Raw genomic sequence first — 15,369 nt, forward strand, 5'->3', positions numbered from 1 at the left:
ATTAGCTGCAGCGGCTTCCTAATTGCCTTTGCCGGAGTCGCCTCCCCCAGGTTGATGGTGGCTGCTGCTGCGGCCCCATCAGTCTCGCTTGGTGCTCCTCGTGCACCCGCCCGGCACTGCGGAGCTCCTGCTGCAGCTGCCAGACCCTGCACTGCAGAGGCGCTGGGACCCCTCAGCACGGCTGGATGCTTCCAAAAGAGACTCCTTGAGCTGCGGATACTGATGCAGATGGGCAAGGATGCTGCCCAGAGGCAAGGAGGGGTTCATGTGGCTGGGACAAGTGGAGATGGTGAGCTCTGTTCCCTAACCATCACTGCCTGCTGGCACTCAGAGGGCTAGGGGTGAAGGACCTGCCCACAAAGCTTCAGAGCCAGAGACTGTCCCCAGATCGGTCCCCAAATTTTGTGACATCCAACAGCCTGACACTAGAGCTCAGAAACTGGGCATTGGGCAGTAAGCAGAGAAAGGGGCAGAGTCCTGCATCCTTTGCCTGTGGCCAACAGCATTCAATGCATCATTAGTCTGCAAGGACAAGAAAGAGGCTGGGCAAGCTATTACTTCTTCTGTTTATCTGAACAGTGGTGAATGCCATAGGAAAAATGCTGAGTCCCGCTCCAAAGGCCGTTCTATGCCAGGTGCCAAAGGCAGACCCTTTCCAGGCCAGAAAAAACAAGGTTGTCCTGGAGGAATCAAATTCCTGCTCACGGCACCGTACCTACTGCTGCCACACAGAAGACAAGGGACTCCTGATATCACTCATCCCCAGGCCTGCCAGAGGCATAGAAGAATTTGCTAGACTCATCCCACACAAAATGAGACTGACCCTGAGGGTCAAAGGGCCATGGCCTTCAAGGTAGCTGTCAGTTGTAGGAAAAATAAAATAAACAAAGATTTCACCGAGAGAAAAGGAAAAAAAAAGAAACCAAAACAGGCACCAACACAACAAACATCCAGGAAATAGAGACAAATAATGATACCAGAATAATATTAACCTATTAACCAAGGATCAAAAACTGACGAGATACTTCCCAGGCACCCAGCTCTATGTGACCACTATTGTGTGACTCTGTATTTAAGCCTACCATGACTTCATTTCATAGAAAAGGAGCCTATGTCCTCAGTGCAAAACTAAAAAGGTCAGGCTGGATTTCAAAGCCAGATCTGTCTGGCCCCAGAGCCCCTAGCCCACACTGGCTATTCTATGCTACCATCCAACGTCCCCTTGGATAATACACAAAGGGGAAGTTCACCAAATCCAATGAGATTCTCAGACATCGCACCTGATGAGGGGAGGGCTGACCCCTCAGAGGAAACCAAAAGACAAATGACATCTTTCTGCCACAGCAAAAGGAGGAACCACAGAAAAGTAGAGCCCTATGGATGGCGCATGGGAAGAAGCTCCTTTCTGAGCCAAGTATATACAAAGACCGAAGCAAGGGACCAATGGCTGGCCCTAGGAAACAACCAGAGCCTCCTGTCACCCCACCCTACTCTAGGAGCTGGAGTTGAGACTCTGTCACCAAGGGCCAAAGCCTAGCTGTTAAGCACAGCTACATGGTCTGTCTCTGTTTCCGCATCTCTAGCAGAGATATTAGACCTCAAGAGTAATTCTGTTTTAATAGACAAAATACAAGGCCCAAACTACAAATGAGGTGGCAATCTTACCATTATCACTGCCTCCCAAGACTCCCTGGTAGGTATCAAAGACAAGCAACTAGCAGAAGGTCTGCAAACAATGCCCCGACACCTGGACACCAACTGGCCTCTGCACAGCCCGCGTTTCCCAGTGTGTGAAATAGTGTGCCCCAGGAATTGTAATAATGGTGGAAACAGCACTACAACGGCCCACTGTTTGTGAACACTTCTTCAGAAATTCTTATTTCTGAGCATCCTGTGTGCACCTTTGCACTTGGACCTCTACCTAGACTCTATCCTAGAAGCTGGTACCTCTAAGACTATTTGCTAGATAGGAACAGTGGGGTTCCGCAGCTGACTAAAGGGTCCTGAATCTATAAAGCACCTACCATCTAGGCCTCAACCTGACTGGGTGACTGAGACTCTCAGCTCTGCACAGATGTCTGTTCCCAAGACCAAGCCCTTCGCCTAAGAGCAGATTTGGAAGTCAATCCTCTGATTTCTTTCTAAGTCACTCTATATTTCCTATCAGTCTTAAGGCATTTATTTCTAGAAAGAGAAAAGATGCAAAGCTTTGCTACTCAGGCAGAAAATCCAGCTATGGCTCCATAACTCTGAAATTCCTGTTCTGGGTAATGTATACTCTCTGTAGTTGTCATAAGATCTGTGAGCTGTGGGCAATCTGTGGAGAGGATTACATCTTCTTTCAGAGTGACGGGACTCTTGATATCTGGCAGAACTTAAACCTGGGAACAAAACTTTAGGTTTTTAAATTACCAGTATTACAGAAGGGAAGGAAGGAAGGAAGGAAGGAAGGAAGGAAGGAAGGAAGGAAGGAAGGAAGGAAGGAAGGAAGAGAGAGGAGGAGGGAGAAGAAAGAGAAAGAAAGAAAAAAGGAAGAGAGAGGAGGGAGGGAGAGAGGGAGGAAGGGAGAGAGGGAGGGAGGGAGGGAGGGAGGGAGGGAGGGAGGGAGGGAGGGAGGGAGGGAAGAGTAAACAACTATCAAAGACAACTACACACAAACACAGAAGTCTGTATCTGCTGACTTTTACTGACTGGCTTGAACTATGCCATCTGAATCAGTGTGCAACTTTGTGAAACCAAAAGTCAGCAGCATCCCCACCCAGGGCCTGGACTAAAGCTAAGAAAGAAGATTCAAACTTCGGTATCACCGCTCTAGAAGCCAAAAGAGTTGCACTTATTTCTGGAGAGACAAAAAGTCTACGCCCCCTGGACTGTTTGCATATGGCACATTCATGCTGCTCTAAAGGACAGCCCACCAATAATAGGAAGCCATGGGAGACAGAATGCAAAGCCATTTGTTATGACTTGTGGTCGAACGCTACCTGCATCCAGTAGATTCACAACTTCCCGCATCTCTTGTTCTTTATGTTTTTCCACCTCTGCCTCAACAAAATACAACGGGAAAGGGACTGTAGACGGTACAGGCACAAAGAGCAATATGCTTACATTCTAGGTTTAACTTATCCCTGGCGGTGAGAATTACTGCACAAGGTCACAGCAAGAACCAACTTTTAACTCCACAGCTGCCCACCTTTACCGCGCAAAGGACAAGACTGGGAGAGTTTAGACAAGTAAACAAAAATATCACTGCCTGAGCATATGTAATAAACGCTTCTCTTTGCAACCATGCCTTTGCCCATTAATGTGTATGATACATGCTGCCTTAAGGTTATCAATAATCTCAAGCCTGTCTTCTGTTCTTCACTAACAAGGAAGCAGGACCGTAAACACGATAGAGTAGCAAGAACACAAAGGCTTTCCAGGGTCACATGTTCATCTTCACACTTGCTAGGGGTCACACAATCCCATCAACCTCAGAGGCCGATGTCACAGACACTTGCATTAATTTTGCCACTTTTTAAATGTAGTGTAGGGGGGTGAGTATGAGCACATGTGTGTGGGTACCCCAGGAGGCAAGACTCCGACACAGAGCCCCCAACCTGAAACTGCTGTAAGATACCAGACATGGGTGTTGGGGAAGCAACTCCAACCCTCTGCAAGCATTCTTAGTCTCTGAGCAAAATCCTCCATCCCTAGCTGCACTGTTTTATGGTATGCAAATCAAGACCTAGGATGGGCAAGTTCATGCTAGCAAAACACAATTCACCCCTAAAACAAGTACAAAAGCAAAAAGACAAAACAAAAAGCTTCTCGGTTGTCCCGAATTCACTAAATCCAGATACAGTTACCCGTTCCCTCCTGAGAGTCAAGAATTAGTAGCTGTCAGAAAATTACCCCAGTGTGGTGGCACACGTGGAATTCAAATTCAGCACTCAGAATACCGGGGAAAGAGAAAATCCAGTACAGCCTGAGCTGCTGTGAGACCATGTCTCAAAAAAAGAAATTGAAAGGGAAGAGTGGAAAAGGAGACAGGGAGAAGGGGGAGAAAGGGGGGGGAAGGAAGGGAGGCAGGAAGGGGAACATTATAAAGGAAATTCAAAGTCATGTGGTGAACGTGGGTGGGTCCAGATTTGGATCCAGATTTGGTGGTTCCACAAGTCAATTGTTCCCTTCATTCCTTTTGAACCCATGACCCCAAATTTTAGGAAAATAAATCACACACACTAGACAACCGTAGAGGGTTGAGCAGAGATGAATGGCCTAAACAGCAAGAGCAGTTCCAGTCCACAAGCTCTCCCTGTCCTCGGGACCCCACAGATGTGACTCCAGCTGTGCTCAGGAGGGATGGGAGGCAGAGACCTGAAGGAGGCAGATAACATGGTCACCTCAGTGTGGTGGGAGGACACAAAAGGACACTAGCTACTCCAGCAGGAAGTTCTCAGCTCGCACCAACCACTCAAAGACAACAAAAGAGCCCGTTTTCTTCTTCCCTACCCCAGTGAGCATAGTCTTGTATACCTGGGCTGATTAGGACCTTGGTGGATTTCCAGAAGTCCGGGGACCAGTCAGGCTCTACAACTCTGTGACATTCACAGAAACAAATGGCTCTGGAGCACTTTCTGCCAATTGGCCCAAATGAAGATTTTCTTTCTTTGCTGACTCTTTGCTAACTCCACCACTGCTTCCAACAGCTTTATGCATAAGCTGTTTTAAAAGATGCTCAGTTACTAGAGCGAGTCCCACCTCCAAGACTTCGAGGTGCTGTAACCAGTGGGGTGGCGAGTTGTACTCGTTCAACCTCTTTAAGGACACAGCACAGAACTGCAGATGCTCAAGGCCAAAACACAACAGCCGGGCTGCCAAGCAAGTTCTGGAGAGGACAGGGCCAGCGGGAAGAGCCAAGGAACACCAGGTGCCCTTGCCTCCTGTGCGGGTGACAGATGGCTATCCCTACACACGCTGTTTCGCCTCTCTACACCCCTCCTTGCCTACTGTTGGTGTCCAGTACAATCTGTAGGAAGCCCCTGGGAGAAGTCTGAACTTTCCAAAGACCAGCAGGAAGCATCGTCCCAGCAGGAAGTGCCTGGCAGGCTGTCCAAGAGGACACTAGAGTTAAACGCTGTCCACTTTGGCTGCTACACACATACCGTAGCAAGGTAAATGGCTCATGCAATGGGGTCCTCCTGTGGCTTATGAGCCTCTCCTGTGGGGAGGCTGTGGGGTACAAGCAGCCACTTTCTCAGCCTGACCCACTGCCCAGGAAGGAAGGTAAGGAAGGCAGCAGACGGACCATGGAAGAAGAGAGCTAGCCTGGGTACATACAGGTGACATCCATCCTGACAGGAACTGTACTCTAGCAGCTACATCTGCTCTATAACACTTGATTCCCGATCAGCTACCAGGTGGACCGCCTTCTTACAAGGGCCTGGGTTACTAGCCCATGCACCTATTCACTAAGGAACCCACAGGTATTTAAAAGAAGGGGCCCCACGGGGGTTCAGCAAAGATGACCTGCAGAGCTTGCATATTCATGATGTAACCCATAATGCCACAAGGAGTCATTGCCAGGAGCTTTTGATGTGCCAGGCATTGGGCTAAACACTTTGCATATTTGATTCCATTGGCTGTATTGGCCTCCTTTCCCGTTTATCCCGTTTAAGGTATAGGTCTAAAAGTGTTATAACACAAGGTGACCCAGATAGGAAAAGGAGATAAGGAACTCAAATCTAAGTTCTTATGACTCCAAGACTGTCCTCCAAGCTGTTATCCTGGCTTTAATTATTTTTGAAGTAATTTCCCAGATGTTACCTCATTTCATCTTCCAAGCACCCCCTGCTCGAGAAATTCAGGTATTATTAACTTTTTTCCAACAAAGAGCAACTTGGGTTTTAAAAGATCACATCAAGTATGTGACCAGACGTGCAGACTCCAGATGCCTACCTCAGCCACTTGGCTGCTTAACCTTTGGCAAGTTTCAGCTGGTGATCTGGAAATGGGCTGAACAGTAACCCCTGTCCTATTAGCTTAATGAGAGGGCTGTCCTTGATGGTAAGACAGGGCTTTGTTAATACCAGACTGGCCTCAAACTCACAATCCTCCTGCCTCTGTCTCCCCAGTACTGTACTTGTCAGAAGGGTTTAATGGAATGGCCCTAAAGTGATTATTACAACACCTGGAACAGAGAGACTGCTGAGTGAATGTCCCCTGCTCCCTGCTTCTCCTAGTAGATTAAGTGAGATGCCCAAGGCTACTCAAGAAAAGACAGAGAAGATAAGCAGACAAAACCCCTAGACTGGCGGCCTTTCTTTTAACAGCATATCTCTAGGGCCCTGTATCTCTGCAAATACTCCAGGGTTTCCATAACAAAGGATGGGAGGAAAACCAGCCAGCTGAAATGAAGACATCTTGTCCCACACAGGGCTTAGCCAAGGATCAGCGGACCCCAGACTTGGTTTAACATTCTGCTTTCTGCATTTTGCTACGGCCCTGGAAATTATGCAGCTGTTCCTGTTCGTTGCAGTTCCTCACCATCCTCCATGCTAGCCAATTCCGTGGCTGAAGAACCGCATTTACTACACCAGCATCCTGGTTTTCTGTTCGGTGAGCCTTTCTAGCAACCCAAGATGCTGAGGTCCTCTCCACCTGCAGGCGGGATCAGGTACACTCTGAGCAGCATCTACTTCACTGGCATAGATGCAGATGCGGGCACGAGCTTAGTAAGTGCTGTGGTAATGACGGTTGCAACCTCCTACACCAACTAGCAGCTGTTCACCCTCAAATGCATAACCATGAACCCAGAGCATCTACAGCTCCGCTTAACTTCCCAGTCCAGATCATTTACATACATAACAGCTCTTCTAACCTTGAGAGGGTACCATCTTCCAATAACAGGTGTCAAGATAAATGCTTTGAGGTAGACAAAGGAAAGCCACGGCCATCCATTCCTTGTCAAGGGGTAATGTTTTCCTTTCCAATGTGGCCTTGAAACACACAATTTAGTTTCTGAGTTGTTTTCATACTCCTGATCTGAGGAAACTGAGACACTATGTAAGCTACACATTTAATACAAATTACAAACGCAACACTGTGTTTCAATGGCCCAGCAACTACCCCATAAGTGCCGCTCAAAGCAAACAAAAACCTGTCATGGTTCAGAAACACTCTATGTTCTTCAGAGTTGATTTGTACAATAATTTCCTGCTGGCCCGGTGTGCAGACTACCCCACCACACATCAGCTCCACAAGCACCCACGGCACTGAGGGCAGAAAGGATGGTGTGAGTCTATCTCAAACAGTCTGCTGATGGCTAACCATGCAGGGGAGGCCCAGCCATGCAGCAGCTCCTCTTCCTCACTGCCTCTCTCCTTTCTTTGAAGGAAAGTGTACAGTCTGTTTAACGGACTGGGGAGGACAGAGAAGGTCCTACTAGGGTCATCATGTCTACCAGGGTTCAGGAACATCTCTCTCTGTGGACACTACTCAAGAGTTCACTGCCGTCATTTGAGGTGAAATATGGGCCATTAAGTCTTCATCTATAAAAATGGCATTAAATGAAGGTAAAGTCTCACAGAGTAATTCGTAGACTGACGCTTTATAGCAAACACTTAATTTCCATGGTCTCAGACACAAGGAAACCTGTCCGTCAAATCACAGCATCTTAAGCATCTTACACCATTAACATTCCACGCCTCGAGGACCCTAAAGTCTCGGCTCCAGAGCCGTTTCCTCTGGTGCTGCTGTTAGAGAAGGTGGGTGACCCTGACAGACCATGTGTGTGTGGATAAAAAAAAGGCCCGCTTGCTGGCTTCGATGATGGCAAATCTGGATTAATGACAGCCCTGAGACAAAGGACTGTTCACATGAGATGTGCATTCATTTTAGCAAGCTCAGCACACTCGGTCATTTATTGGCTGCCTTATGTGGGGGCCCCATACACCAATGGAGATCAATCAAAACCAAAGTCTGAGACCCCAAATCTGTTCCCCCATGGATATGAGCTTCAAATGAGCATAATAGCAGTGGCCTTAAGTGCACAGGGACAACGACTTCGCGGGTCTTATGCTTCTGTTGATCCTACAGCACGGTGAGGCCTTCATCAAAAACTGGAAACACTAACTGTGCTGTCCCATGCCCGAGTCATTTCATAACTGGTGGTAGACAGTTTGACATTCACGCGTCTGCCTAAAATCAAACTGGCATTAAAATAAATGTAGTTATTTTTTTTAATACCAGAAAGAAATCATCATACTCATGGATCAAAACTCATAACTGCAACAGAATGGGAACCTGAGGTTCGCCTCCAATGAGAATTTCATTCATGTTTTCAGCCCCTTAATTTTAATAACCATATGCAAATCTTTGTAACGCAGGCCGCAGCCAGTTCCTAGTCAAAGACAGAAAGCAGGGTATTTCTGACAGAGAAGAAATCTTAAGGAGCAGAAATAAAGAAAAATATTAAACCGAAGAGGTCCGTACAAAAACTTAGCAAGTGACCATGTGGGCATTGAGCACAAATGTCTACTGAATGCGTATCTTGGTGGCAGGGCTAATGAGACCAGCCATTAACCAGAGAGACAGGAACTGTCATTTCAAGAAATGCCGAGACTTTAACAGGTAATCTAAGAGAAGAAAGTCGACGCGTCCGCAGTCATGCTGGGAATGAGCCACCAGCAACACAGGCTAAATGTGCATCCCCTCTTTATTCTAAAGCCAGAGCCCCTTCATGATCTGTAGGGCTGTGATTCCTCGGGGGACAGGACAGCACAGACACCCCCAGTTTGTACGAACCACCCCCCTCCCCAGTTTGTAATCCACAATGTTCTTTGTTAATTATTTAAAAGTCCATTGATTTCCACATTGATGAAAAGTCCTAATTGTAAAAATGGCTAAAGGAATCGGCCTTTTGACTTTGCTGACTCTGTCCTGTGGAGAGAGATGTCAAGTTTATGTATTAAAGCCCATCGCAATAAATAGTTGATAACACAAAAGCCTGCTTGCGCGTTTCAAGAATTGAATGGCGTGGCAAGTGCTGCAGGAGGTGTCCTAGGTAACTGTGGCCTCTTTGTTGATGCTAATGGCAGAAGCACATATTACCTGTGCTTATCATCACAAGTCTGGAAAACATCACCAGAAACCCATTATTCCCAGGGACATCCATCCCCGGAATGCAGGTCTAAACAGAATGAGAAACTCGGCCTCAGTGGAGATCTCCCTGAGGAGATGCGGATGAAAATCAAGCGGGTTTAATGACTTTTATTGCAAATGTTAAAGGTGTTGTGTCTTTGTGTTTAACAGGCAGGTCCTCAGACCCCCATCTGAACACTTCTCACTGAATCCCAGAATAGAGAGATGATGAAACAATACCTCCCCCAAAGAACCCAAACAAAGCACACACTTTGGGGAAAATGAAGCGAGATGGGGCAGCTGAACGTTGGCATGGATATGTCAAATAGGAAGTTAATTAAAAGCTGAAGAGAATGGAAACGCCTGCAGTATCTGCCAGTGGAGGAGGCCGCTGACAGGAAGACAGGAGCACACCAGCGCCTGCCTTCAGCAGCCCTCTAACAACCACTGAACTGCTGGGGAGCCACTGCCCCCTCGCCAGCTTCCCCTCCACAGTGAAAACACACAACCTTAAGGAAATACCTGGTTCACCATGCATTATAAGATCAAAAATGATCGTTCGCTGCAAGTGAAATGAATAGCATGTCATTCCCATGTCTAACAAAGACAAAAACAAGAAGCCAAGGGGGCAAGTCTGCATAAGTCACCCGCTGTAGTATCTTAGCCTATGGCAGGGAAAGCCAGGGCACCAACCCCAGGAACCATGTGAGGTGGAGCCCAAGGGCAGCGTTGCATGGCAGTGTTTAGAGTCCACTGCAAGTCACATTACCTAACAAAGCATGTTGCCAAAATGGCAGATCTCCCAGTCTCCAAACACCTCAAAGTGGATGGCCAATTCTTATTTAATTTCTATTCACCATAATTACTTTGGAAAGTTTAACCTCTAGACCAAAAAATAAAAGGAAGATGAACATGCTGCCTTGATTCAGAACACGAGATGCCAGTCAGAAAACTACACGAATACAAAAAAAAATCATATTATGGCATACAGTGATTTTTCTAAATTGAGAATAAACTATAAATGTCCAAACCTCACAAGTAAAATTATGGTCTATTATGCAATCCGGTTTTGTCACCTGTGATTTCCCTTAAGACGGCGTTAATGCATTTTCCAATTGAGTTTTCTGACTCATTTTCAAAGTACCTCAATTGTTAAAATACAGTAAAGTGATGGACAGATGCATGCTGTTTTGATTTAGAGAAATAATTCCTAATGAAAATGGCAAGAAACTTGAAAATAATCAGGAGGACGACAGTATCCTTGCTTTTCCAGGGGTGTTCCATCTCCCACACTCAGAGCCTCAGATTCTCTTCCCATTCATGCTGAACTCTCTAGACCAATGTTCTTCACCATTTTAAAGAAAACAGTCATATTTGGGAGATCAATATGGCTCAAATATTTCTGCCAAATGCTCCCCATATCATCTATCACATCCTTCTACACACTCATGAAAGTCCTTGCCCAGCAACCCCAAAGCTGGAGTATTTCACCACCCTGTTATGAAAGATTACAAACCCCAGTTCTAGAGCAGATACCCCACCCTGGACCCTAACTGAAACCCTGACTTCACCTTCCCCTGGAAGTGGTTACCAAAGGCCAGGCTGCACCAAGGAAACGCAACAAAGCCTTGAACAGCTGGAAGTCAGCACACAATTGTCAAGCTATGGACTTGAGGAAAGCGGGCCAAGGCTAGCGAATTCAGGATCAGAAACTATGCTGATAAAAAGGTGAGCGAAGAGTCTCAGTCATTTCTGACTTGCTATTATGCAATGGCCAGTAATAGGGCTGATAGACTTCTGTGCAGTGGGTGTGCTTTCTAACTTTCAAGAGAAGGAAAAAATGTATTTCATGTGCTCCCTGAAATGTGAGCTAGAAGCTATATAAGTACAACCAAGACTCCAAAAGGGGAGTCTTTTGGAGTTGCTACATCAACCACGACATGCAGATGGGAAATAGTACCTTAAAGTTACACAATATGCTCACTCCTTTCAAAGCAAAGACAAAATACACAGGCTATGTCACAGTCCGGAGCTTGTCACATAAAACATCTGACAAGCAGGCAAAAAACCAGAGTACGGGCAAAGCTGAACCAAGTTAAAAGAAGACTAGGGGAAAAGGCCATTCCTAAACACGGAGGGTCACTGTCTTCTATAAAGGCATATGAATGCAGCAAGTTTTATCAAATGATTAAAATTCAGCGAACTTCTTCCCAGTCTAAAGGTGAACAATCTTCCCTGCGGTTTCAAGGAAGCTAGTGACTGGCATTTTTTTTTCTAGCTGGTATACCTTGCCATCTATTGTTGGGTGGTACTTTATTACAATATTTGAATTTCATGTGACAAACAGTTTCATTTAATGCCCCGAAATGCTACTCTCTGAAATGGAATGCCATAAATAAAATATGGACTTGGTTACCAGGCAGCATGCTCAACACATATGGTACATTGGCCCAAAAACCACATTTTAAAATGCTTTAAAAGTTAACTTAACAATGTAAGCTGTTTTATACCCATTCGCAGAGAATAGTCCCCTAAAGGCCAATCTTGTTTTCTATTGTCAAGGGAATATCTGGATTTATTTGCTTAATTTGCTAACTTGAAATTCTCTTCACCCACTCTGATCTCCACCCCCCTCCCCACCCACCCACCCATTCATTCTTTATCTTAGAGGGGAGAAAAGAGGGTCATATATCTCGCGGTGTAATTTTAGGCATCAGGCTGCCTATTTGAATTAAAATTGATGCAGCTTCTGATAAAGCCTAATAATCAATTCTCCATTCTCATTACGCCACGGAATGGTATAGATGCAAACCGATGTCTTAAGTTTGTGGACCGCGCTCCTAGCCTATTACCCGGCAGTGCGGCTGAGTGGAAAGATAACCACATTCATTCTCCTTATCTGTAATGATGTAATGCACCCCAGCCCCGGGTCTAGATGATTGGGGAATAATGGGATTGTACAACCGCAGGGATGACAAACAATGCTGCTGGTAGCTCTCTGATACACGGAACCCCACGACTCCTGTGCAAAGAGGAAGCTCAGAAAACAGGCACCAGATTCTGCCCCTTGGATGAAGTTAGCATCTTTTGGCCAGGGAAGCATCTGCTCTTGCACTGAGACAGCAATACCGACAACTGAGAGGAGAGCCATGAAAACAGTTTCCCAGCCGCAGCCAGGACAGTGCGAGTGAATATCCTGCTTTTCTTTGTGTTTAGAATCAAGTGTCATCTAAAAATAACCGGTTGGTAGGGAGAAGTCACTGCACAGTACAATGCCAAGACCTGGAGATCAGACACTACTTAATGACTGATGCAGCCCAGGGCTCACGTTTGTTTGGAAAGAAACTAAATATGCCTCCATTTTCTGTGCTAGAAAAATCATCGCTGTCTGTCGCCACAGAAACCTTACCTTTTGCAGAAGCTGGGAACCCGAGTACTTGGCAGCGATGGATTTTATCTCCCCACCAAAAGCGGAGGCCCACAGCTTCACCCTACAGGGAGAAAGGGCAGGGGAAGAAATGTAACACCGTGTCACCGTCACACACGCACACACCGGACTGTGGCTGAAGGAGCAGGAAGATAGAACATTAAAGAAAAATGGAAATAAAGATAGAAAAGGCACTTTCTTACAAACTACCAGCACCAAACTGCAGAGCTTAGTGCGGGAGGAGGTCGGGGGTCCTTGGAGTTCAGAACGCGTAAAGTCTCCCTGGCTCTCCAAAAAGACCACGGGCTTTCATGAAACAATTGTCCGGTTGCTCAAACACCTAAAATGAGCATCACCTGGCAAATACTACTCTGAAGAAATCCACCCATCCCCCGCTTCCCAGAAAAGTGAAATGGCAAGGTAACAGAAAGGGGGACCATTAAACGGCCCGTCGAAGTTGCAGTGGGTAAACAGGCTCTAAACTTAGCGCTGTCACTTTAGGTGAACCTCTCCAGGTCTAACTCTACAACCCCAGGGAAGGGGCGAGAAGGTTCCACCCCGGTCTCGCGGTTTGGTGCCTTTGCTAAGAGGCAGGTGCAAGAGGGGAGGCCCGTACCCACCGCGGGTTCTGCCCAGCGACACCTGCAGACACCCAAACTTGGGCGCCCGGGTCTCTCGGGCGCCCGCAGCCCCTCCCGGGGAGTCCCAGCACCAGGCACTTACACGGAGAGCGGGATCTGCTGCTCAGAGCGCACCACATCCCCCAGCACCGCGTAGAAAAGCGCCGCGGCTAGGAGCGCCGAGGCCCCCCGGGACGCGCAGCGCTGCGAGCCCAGCCGGGCCATCCTGGGCTCCTTCCGACACGCCGGCGGCAGCGGCGGCGGCGACAAGAGCGGCAGCGAAGAGCTGCGCCGGGCGGGCGGTGGGCGAGCGCGCTGGGCTGCCTGCCTCGCCGCGCGCCGCCCCGCCTGCTTCTCGCGCGCCGGGCTCACTTGGGGAGCAGGGAAAAAAGGAGCAGGGGGGTGAGGGGGAGAAGAAGGCGGGGAGAAGGCGGGAGAGAGCGCTGGGGAGGAGGCGGGCGCGGGAGGAGGGAGCGAGACGCGCCTCTTGCCGCGGCGGCTGCCCGGCCCCGCCTCAGCGGCCCCGGGGAGTCCGGCGAGCCGCGGCAGGAGGGCGGGAGGCACCTCGCGGGCGGTGACTGGCAAACTCCAGTGTCCTTGGCCGCCGCGGCTCGTGCCTTGCCCGGCCCGACCCACTGCGGCCGCTGAGTTCTTTACAACTCCGCAGTCAGCCACCACCGGCGCGACTCTGGGGTGGCCCCGGACGGTCCCCAGGCCTCGGCGACTGGAGCGGTGTGAGGGTGGGGGCTCGGGAGCGAGCCCGAGGGCCTTGCTGCTCCACACTTTGCCAGTGGTGGTCGGGAGTCCCCCGGGAGGGTCGGGGAGGCGGGGTGGAGGACTGTGGAGCCTAGAAGTGGCGCGACCCCCTCCCCACGCCCTTCGCGCTTCCCGGGAAAGGGGCAGAAGTCAGGAAGGGGACCGCAGGCGGCGGCGGCGGACCCGCTAGGACTGCAGTGGAGAGCGGGCTGGGGATGGGACACCGGGGTCGGGGTCTGGGGAGTGCACCGCGGCGTGGCCGCCAGTCAGTACTCCAGGGCCGCGGTGACTAGTGGAAAGAGCGGAGGGTGGCGCTGCAGTCTCGGGGCGGGCGCGTGAGTGCTGGGCTTGGGCATCGGGTGGCCGCACAGCCACCTCTGGCGCTCGGGACCACAAGCCTGGGTGCGTAGAGCGTACTGAGGCAGGCCCGGGGTGCGCAGCGCTACGCTGTGCGCCCGGGAACAGGGATGTCGGGGCGGGAGAGGGAGGAAACATAACCATCCTAACCGGCAAACACCCTTCATTCTGGGGGTGGTGGCGGTGGGAAAGACTGCTCCGAGCCCGGAGTCTCCCCACACCAGCCCCAGCCAGGGAGGAGGCAGCTGAGTTCAGGCAAAGCGCATTCTGGATGGCCACAGGGGAAACCCCAGGTCTCCCCTTTCGCCGCGGCTCCCACCCTTGGAAAAGCCTCGTCCCTCGTCCTCCTACAAGCTCTAGGGTGTGGCTGGGAACTTTGTGGAGCCCTCGCGCGGGCAGGCGGTAAAGACCAGAGTGAGGCTGAGTCATCCTAGCCTGGCGAGCGCAACTCTGGTAACCGTGGCCGGCTGTAAGCTCCTGACCTCCCCTTGTCTCCTAGTGCTCCAGCTGCCTGGGTTCTCCTTATGTGCATATTTTTCTGCCTCCGGGACTTTATATATTTTTCCCTGTCTTCCCGCACCCTTGGGAAGCAGGGAACCGAGAGAAGGTGGAGTCTGGCTTCCACTGGGTGGTATCGGGCAAATATCCTGCACAGCAGTCTCCGGAAAAGTTATCTTGAAAGTGGATGTTTTTATTACTGAGTCGGCTGTGAGGAGCTTTTACCTGGCCTTTTTCCGGGTATTGGCAGACCCCAGCTCCGGTGGGCGAAAGGCCAGTTATACACCTACCCAGGGAAACAGCATCGGGAACAGGCCCACCAGGAGAGCGCCAAGTGCACCCCGCCCACGGGCAGTGTCTCTATGGATGACTAACTGGTTATAATGAGTTCTCCGCTTCTGTGCACACCTCCCGCCTATAAAAAACGTGTCAGCCTTTCCCAAACAGAACCAAGCGCAGCCTGACCCCAGGGCAAGTGGTCTGTATGGGCTTTGACACTCCGACTGGGGGCTGAGATAAAATTAATTTTCTTGCCAGAACGCGATAGTTTTCTAAATGGGTGCTTGACTGACTGGATGCGTGGGCACG

General features: G+C 49.3%; 1 protein-coding gene across 4 annotated transcripts in view; it reads right to left on the reverse strand.

The window, feature by feature from the left end:
* Cacna2d3 (calcium voltage-gated channel auxiliary subunit alpha2delta 3) overlaps positions 1 to 13,585 on the reverse strand; it is an 812,834-nt gene extending 799,249 nt beyond the window's left edge. For all 4 annotated transcript variants that reach the window (XM_075988898.1, XM_075988900.1, XM_075988899.1 and 1 more), the window contains exons 1-2: positions 13,274 to 13,585; positions 12,533 to 12,614 (exon numbers count right to left, since the gene is read on the reverse strand). In XM_075988898.1, the coding sequence (XP_075845013.1) occupies positions 12,533 to 12,614; positions 13,274 to 13,395 (204 nt within the window). In that variant the 5' untranslated portion in view covers positions 13,396 to 13,585. The remainder of the gene's footprint in view (positions 1 to 12,532; positions 12,615 to 13,273) is intronic.
* Positions 13,586 to 15,369: the final 1,784 nt, after the last annotated feature.

The sequence above is a fragment of the Microtus pennsylvanicus genome, chromosome 10, assembly GCF_037038515.1.
Source record: "Microtus pennsylvanicus isolate mMicPen1 chromosome 10, mMicPen1.hap1, whole genome shotgun sequence".
NCBI classification, from domain to species: domain Eukaryota; kingdom Metazoa; phylum Chordata; class Mammalia; order Rodentia; family Cricetidae; genus Microtus; species Microtus pennsylvanicus.